Source organism: Amborella trichopoda, chromosome 3, assembly GCF_054954075.1.
Source record: "Amborella trichopoda isolate Santa Cruz 75 chromosome 3, AtrichopodaSantaCruz75HAP2 v2.0, whole genome shotgun sequence".
NCBI classification, from domain to species: domain Eukaryota; kingdom Viridiplantae; phylum Streptophyta; class Magnoliopsida; order Amborellales; family Amborellaceae; genus Amborella; species Amborella trichopoda.
The window spans coordinates 57866994-57874657 of NC_142338.1; the positions used below are offsets into that span (position 1 = coordinate 57866994).

Below are 7664 nucleotides of genomic sequence, written 5' to 3' on the forward strand. Positions count from 1 at the left end.
ATATGCGACTAGATTTTCACCGTATAAAGTGAAGGCAAAATTGAAACAACAAAGTGCACGAGAAAACGGATACATGTGGAATGTTAAAAAATTGAAGGAGATTGTCATCATTATTATCATGGTCTTTTACTAATCATATAGGATGGCTATATAAATCCTATTATGCCATCATGCTTAATGAGATATAAGTCTCAAAATCTTTTCTCATTACCTCCAACCATATCTTTTTTGGCTTATCTCTTGTCATTTTTTAGGTTTTCACTTGAACCAACTCGTCCCTCTTAACTGCTACTAGACTGGGTCCGTACTACACATGGCCAGCCCATTTAAGTCTACTTTATTTCATTTTATCCACCGTTGGAGCCATATCTAAGTTTTCTCAAATGTATTCATTTTGAATGCTATCCCTTCTTGTCTTGCTGTTCAGCCATCTTAATATCTTCATCTCCACTATACTCATCCTATCGGTGTGTTGTTTATTGACCGCCTAATATTTGGCCCCATAAAGTAAAGTTGGTCTCAATTGAAGGAGATTTTAGTAATTAAGATTATTATATGGGATTATATACAATGAAACCATTTACCTTTAATACGAGGAGGTCACAATTACTTATAACTATCCGATGTGAAATTTATACTTGGTTGTGTTATAGAGTTTGAGAATTGTTCTTTTGGACTCTGAGTTTGGTCAGTGAAATAAATGCAACTACCCAATTTCACATCCAACGGTCAAGATTAATTGTGACCACTTTGTATCAAAAATAAATTATCTTGCATTATACTTTTCCAATTATATGAAATATACACTTAATTTTCTTTACAATATAGATAGTGATATTTTTTTTAGAAAAGTGTACAATGAAAATTTTCATCTTTTGTACATAGTGGTCATAATTAATTTTGATCTTTAGATGTGAAATTAAATGGCTGTATTTATTTATTGACCAAGCTCAAATTTTAATTTTTTTTTTAAAAAACTTTATAACACACTCAATCTATTACATTTCACGCCGGATGATCGTAAACAATTGTATCCACCTCGTACCCAAGGCAAAAGCTCCCTTGTACACGTTTTTTATATAAAAAATGATACCACATCGCACGAATTCCATCATAGAGCCCATCAATTTTCACGTAATTTCGTCGTCGCGTGAAATTATAGGAGTCGGACCATACACGTGGCACATTTTGATCGAGGACGTCCACTTTAACGGAACAGTAGCACTAGCACTACCAAGTGACGTGAAGCTGTATTATAGTGTAGTTTAAAAATCAGATTTTCTAGGGTTTCATCAATGGAAAGATGGAAGATTGCATATTGTGCTGAAGATAGGGTTTTTCTAAGATTTCGTCAATGGAAGATGGGCGTTGGGTTTTTCTAGGATTTCGATTGATGTAAGGCTGTAGAGTTGCAGAGCTAGGATTTTTAGGGAGCCATGGGGTCTCTGCTCAGAGCAGCTCCATTTTCCCCTGCACTTCTCCCTGAACACCCCAAACTAGACCCTAATGGTTACCAAAGGTTAAGATTGAGACTCAATACCAGCAATCGAAACCAAATTAGGTGCAGGGTTGCTTCTTCGGGAATTACAACACCACCACCCAGATTACCGTTGGTTGGGTTTCAGGGCTTCACTGGCTTTCCCCATAAGAAAAGCTCCATTGTCTGCAGTTATTCTGCAGAAGCATCAGTCCCTGCCATTAACAAGGGTGTGTTTTTGGGGGTTGAGATTAATACTCTGAAGAAGGTCATTCCACTTGGTTTGATGTTCTTCTGTATACTCTTCAATTACACAATTCTCAGAGATACAAAGGATGTATTGGTTGTTACAGCAAAGGGGAGCAGTGCGGAGATAATTCCATTTCTAAAGACTTGGGTTAATCTCCCTATGGCAATTGGGTTCATGTTGATTTATACTAAGCTTTCCAATGTGCTATCAAAGGAGGCTCTTTTCTACTCATGTATAATGCCCTTTATTGCTTTTTTTGGGGTATTTGCCTTTGTTCTATATCCACTCAGCAGTGTGATACACCCAACTGCTTTTGCTGATAGGATTTTGCAAATCCTGGGTCCGAGTTTTCTTGGGCCAATCGCAATTTTGAGGATATGGAGCTTCTGTTTATTCTATGTCATGGCTGAACTTTGGGGAAGTGTTGTTGTGTCCTTGCTCTTTTGGGGGTTTGCTAATCAGGTGAGCGAATGTTAATTATGAATGAATTTTCTATTATGATTTGGTTTTGCTGTGCAATTGCTGTTTGTTGTAGCATGATTTTATTTGGGAACTGTAGTATGTTTTGGTGGTGTTTTACTGGTGCTGGTCTGGGTTTATTGAGATATATCTTTTTATATAGAGACTGTGGTTAAAACAGTTTTCGGTAGTTTAGTGAATTCCAGATAGATTTGCTGATCTTTGGCAAATAATTAAATTGAATTGTGTTCTGGCTATTTTCAATTAAACTCTTGATGAAGATGGTTTCAGGTTTGATTGAGTATAATTAATGACTGTTGAAGGTCTCCGTCCACTCTGGATTTGGGGGTAAAGTTGTTTTTCTATATATCTCTTGAAATATGTTCTTGGATTAATGCTCTGTCACCCATCTGAGTGCGCTTTTGTTTTATTTTATTTTCTGGATCATAAATGAGTTTGATGTCAGTTTTTTTAGATAATTTGTTTTGGTGATTAATTGTCAAAAATTGTTTTTGTGATTCATTTATGTTTTTTTCTCTCATGATTCATTTATCTATTGAATGACCTTTTCTTCTTTTATTATTTTTTTAATATCACCAGGGTGCTTCACTTTTCCTAAACATACTCGTAAGATACTTTTGAACAAGTCACCATTTCTGTCATAGTATTATACTTATGAGTTTGGTGACTGCAGTTTTTGCAGTATATGAAGCCAACCAATAATTCTATCCTTGGTTAAAAAGGAGTGCTGATGAAAAATCAGAGTAGATTATTATCCATTGTTTGTTGGGATAAATCTGCTCTTCTTGTCCTTGTGTCAATATTTTGTAATTTATCTTAATTGAATCATGTGTACATATAACTTTGTTGGTTGATTTTCTGTTACCTTGTCTGGCATCTTAGTATTTTATGTGCTATTTATTTTAAATACCTGCTTAGAAACATTTTTTCTTGATTAATTATCCATCATTTTGATTGATTGGTTCGGGCATGAAACTCTTTCTGATGAATTGCAAAATCGTAAATAAATGCATAGTGTTATTCAAAGGAAATTTCAGTAAAATACACACTGAATGATTGGTTGTAGATTACTACTGTTGATGAGGCGAAGCAATTCTATCCATTATTTGGACTCGGGGCAAATGTTGCTCTTGTATTCTCAGGTCGAACTGTTAAATACTTTTCACATCTGCGCAAGAATCTGGGTCCTGGTGTCGATGGTTGGGCCCTCTCTCTCAAAGGGATGATGGGCATTGTTGTGTTGCTTGGGCTCGTGATATGTGCAATCTACTGGGCAGTGAATAAGTATGTTGTGAATGACCCCACTCTTCCCAAGGTAGAAGGTCGGAAGAAGAAGGTAAGCCAGTTTGAGCTCCCTTTCTAACTTGGTACGGTATTTATCTTTGGAATTGTATACAATGAGACCTTTACCTATTGTACAAGAAGGTCCTTATAACATCCGATGTGAAATTTGATAGCTAGAGTGTGTCATGAAGTTCGAGAAAATTTCTTTTGAACTTTGTGCTTGGTCAATGGAATAAATGCAACCACCCAATTTCATATCCAAAGGTCGAGGTTAATTGTGACCACCTTGTACAAAAGGTAAATGGTCTCATTGTATACTTTTCCTTTATTGTTTTCTCTCTTCCTTATGCGGACTCATACCTTGCATTTCTGCAGGACCTACCCAAGATGGGAATGATGGAAAGTATGAAGTTTCTTTTATCTTCAAGGTATGTGAGGGACCTTGCAACTTTAGTGGTTGCCTATGGAATCAGTATCAACCTTGTTGAAGTTACTTGGAAATCCAAGCTGAAAGCTCAGGTGAATAACAATCGAGTTCTTTTATGGATAATAATTTAGTCTAAGGGTTACGCCAAGTATGTTTTCTTCTACGACGGTTTGTTTGATTGCTTACTAAATATAATGCATATCTCTTATCCCTTAAGATCACATATTTTTTCTTTGTGATGGTAGTTTCCAAGCCCAAATGAATACTCTGCATTCATGGGTGATTTCTCAACCCTTACCGGAATTGTGACATTCACCATGATGTTGCTCAGTCGGGTCATATTTCGCAAATACGGATGGGGTGTCGCGGCGGCAATCACGCCTTCAGTTTTACTTGCTACTGGAGTTGGATTTTTCTCCCTTGTTTTATTCAGTGATCCCCTCACTCCAATACTGGGAAAGCTTGGGTTAACTCCACTTCTTGCAGCAGTTTATGTTGGAGCTCTACAAAACATTTTCAGTAAGAGTGCCAAGTACAGCTTATTTGATCCTTGCAAGGAGATGGCTTACATCCCCTTGGATGAAAATACTAAGGTATGGCTGCTCGTAATTATAAAATGCTCTTGAATATTTGCATCTTTTAGCTTTTATAATTACAAATGAATGGCAACTGATTTAAATTACTTGTATCCTTTCGGCCCAACATTTTTCTAGTTTAACTGCATCTCAGTTCAAACGGTCAATTGTCTTTATTTACCTTGCTTCTATTTTCACACACTGTTACCTGCATAAACTTTACCTTCCTTACTTCTGATATTGACATCATCTGATTACTTTCTTAATTTTTGTTCTTAGATAAATACGCTATAGAGTATGTATGCCTATCTCTCTTGTAAATGAGCCTTTCATTGGCCTCCTCCATCTCTCACACAAAAACCAATACGCGCATGCGAGCACAAATACAAGCCCCATCTGTGTAAGATGCAAGCACGAATGCAGTGCACATTACTTGTATTTCTTCACTCTCACAAATGGAAATACATCCCCTTGTGTACTTATCTTTTATTCCTGCACCTACTTGCGCAAAATTATGCAGATCTTTATCTTTGATCGTTTAAGGCTTCTTTCTCAGTCGTCTATTTGCACGTGTAAGGATGTGATGGTGATTCTGTACCTTTGTTATGCTTTTTTAGCAGTTATTTGTTAAGACTTTTACATTTTTGCATTTCATTAAAAAATTGACTTTCTAAAGGTTGATATGCCCAGTTCTAATACTTACTGCCCTTACGGAATTTACATTTCCAAAGTTCACACACTGCAGTAGACTCTCTTATAATTTATATTCTTGGTGCAGATGAGTTTTATGAATTATTAGAAGTTCTAACTTAAGAGATTATATCTAAAGGTTGATATGCCCAGTTCTAATACTTACTGCCCGTACGGAATTTACATTTCCAAAGTTCACACACTGCAGTAGACTCTCTTATAATTTATATTCTTGGTGCAGATGAGTTTTATGAATTAGTAGAAGTTCTAACTTAAGAGGTTCTTTCTATAATCTTATCTTTCTAATAATCAATTCTCCAAGGGAGTCAATTGTAAATATAAAATACTGAGTTTTATGGTACTTAGTCTGCATTTTCGTTAAATAAAAAGTAAATTATATGTGTCAATAAAATATGAGAATCTGCTGTATATATCTTATACATGATGCTTCTATGGTGTTTCTCGCGTGTATGTGGTAGGGCATGTCTGCTCCTGCATTTGTTTGTTTTAAGTGAAGATGATCTAATCAATATAAACTATTGTGTTTATAACTTCATATTAATGAAAACAGGTCAAAGGAAAAGCTGCGATTGATGTGGTTTGCAATCCTCTAGGGAAGTCTGGGGGTGCTTTAATCCAACAATTTCTCATTTTAACATGTGGGTCACTGGCTAACTCAACGCCCTACCTTGGAGTCATGCTACTGGCTATAACTTTGGCCTGGTTAGGTGCTGCAAGGTCTTTGGATAAACAATTTACTCCCATGGTTAAAGAGGACCTCAAAGATAAACTCATAAAGGGCAAAATTTCTGCTGCTTCTCTAAGTCTCACTAGTAAGGTGCAACCAAAACATGGAATCACATACAGGTTTGTGAGTACTTTGAACTCAAAGGGATTTATTGAAGGAAGATATGTGCCCTTGGTTGAGGTTGTTTCCTCAAGTGGTCAGCGAGAACAACTTACAGTCAGGGAGTTAGAGCTAGCCAAGGCAGAGAGAGAAACTGTTAGCCAATCTGGGTCAGCTTTGGAAAATGGTGGTGGGTTGGAGAGGGAAACAGTTGGTGTTAATGAGGAAGCACCAAAAGGCAGTGGGGTCGAGAAAGAAACACTCAGCGCAAAAGAGGAAATACCTTTTGATTCTTCTCAGGAAAATGGCGGTGGGTCATCATCAAAGGGATCTCAAACTTAGAATGGATCAGCGTGAAACCATTATCTGAAGATGAAGAAAAGTGGGTTTCGAAGTAAAGCCATTTCTTATCTACCATAAGACTTGAATAGCTTATCACCAAAGAAGCTTCATCAGATAATGGTGCTATATCAATAATGACGATAATGGTAAATTGGCAACAAAGATGGGAAATGTGATGCTGATTATCTTGATGGTGCACTTTGGAAACCAGAGACTAGTCGTTCTGAGCTTAAACTGATACTAATCTTTTGAGGAATATGGTTTTCTGCAGAATTTAGTCCAACTAAGAATGTGCTGTCACATCTTTTTGCGGTTAAGAATAAGCCTTCGAAAAGTGGACTTTGCGAGTGTGGAGTTTTTTGGTGCTTCTGTTACGGTGAGATTTTCTTCTACTATAAGACATTGCCTCTCTAATCGGTGTGATATTGGGTGGTCTTATGGTTTTGGTTTTCCTTGAATTTCAATTCTAAATAATGTGATGACTTTTTGGCCCTTGTGACATTCTCTCCCAATCTCTTGAGTCCCGATGGAATCGAGAGGCGACACCACTGGTTTATTATAGAAGCCAGGTTTGGAATTCCTTTTTACCAACATTTATTCTCAAATCAAAACTATCGTTATTAGCAATTCGTTATGCTTCTTTTTACCCCTAACCTACATGTCTCTTCAAATAATTATTTCTATCTTCGACGTTGCTTCGTGCTTGGGTGCCACCCATTTCTTATTTTGTTTTGTGTTTTTCTCAGTTACAAGCAATGCTACATCACTATTGAACTCCCTAAACAAGAAAGAGTTTCTAATAAGAATAGAGAGAGAGTGGGCATGGTACTTGCATCGTGTCGTTGCCAATTAAATTTCAAGCTTCCCTGACACAGTCGAGTTGGTGACACTGTACAGTAGGTCAAATTTCAATAAAGTTTCTTTAAGATGAGAGTGTGCGTATACTATACTCCCACGAGGCTACATCACTTGGTGGTGTATACCCTTAATGTCCTCAACATTTGGAAACTTTTGACCTGTAGTGTGGTAATTTTTTGTTTAGGGGTATTGTAAGTAATTAATCAAGGGTGAAGTAAAAATTCTTAATAGAAACAAATGTATTTATTAATAATAATGGATGATGACATCACTTAGATAGTGTGAGATATTACCCACAAGATACATTAATTGTCTTTTAATTAGTGATAGAACGTTGTTATTTTTTTATAGAAATATTCATTCTACCTATCTAAATGATAAAAAAATGTTCTTATTAAAAAAAATTTGTATTACAATTCAAGGGTATTTAAGTA

The 7664-nt window shown here is 36.3% G+C and overlaps 1 protein-coding gene across 1 annotated transcript; it reads left to right on the forward strand.

Annotated features, from left to right (window-relative positions):
• The first annotated feature begins 1294 nt into the window (after window positions 1-1294).
• LOC18429586 (ADP,ATP carrier protein 2, chloroplastic) lies at window positions 1295-6999 on the forward strand. The gene is made up of 5 exons (XM_006838871.4): window positions 1295-2189; window positions 3274-3543; window positions 3867-4010; window positions 4164-4511; window positions 5755-6999. The coding sequence occupies exons 1-5, from the start codon at window positions 1437-1439 to the stop codon at window positions 6370-6372; spliced, it is 2133 nt and encodes a 710-aa protein (XP_006838934.1). The 5' UTR covers window positions 1295-1436; the 3' UTR covers window positions 6373-6999.
• The last annotated feature ends 665 nt before the right edge of the window (window positions 7000-7664 follow it).

Excerpts from the sequence above, each read along its gene's own strand:
- LOC18429586 (XM_006838871.4), top strand. The coding sequence starts at position 1,437 with ATGGGGTCTCTGCTCAGAGCAGCTCCATTTTCCCCTGCACTTCTCCCT. Across the intron at positions 4,011-4,163 it reads AATCCAAGCTGAAAGCTCAG|TTTCCAAGCCCAAATGAATA; the intron begins GTGAATAACAAT and ends TTGTGATGGTAG. Across the intron at positions 4,512-5,754 it reads CCTTGGATGAAAATACTAAG|GTCAAAGGAAAAGCTGCGAT; the intron begins GTATGGCTGCTC and ends TAATGAAAACAG.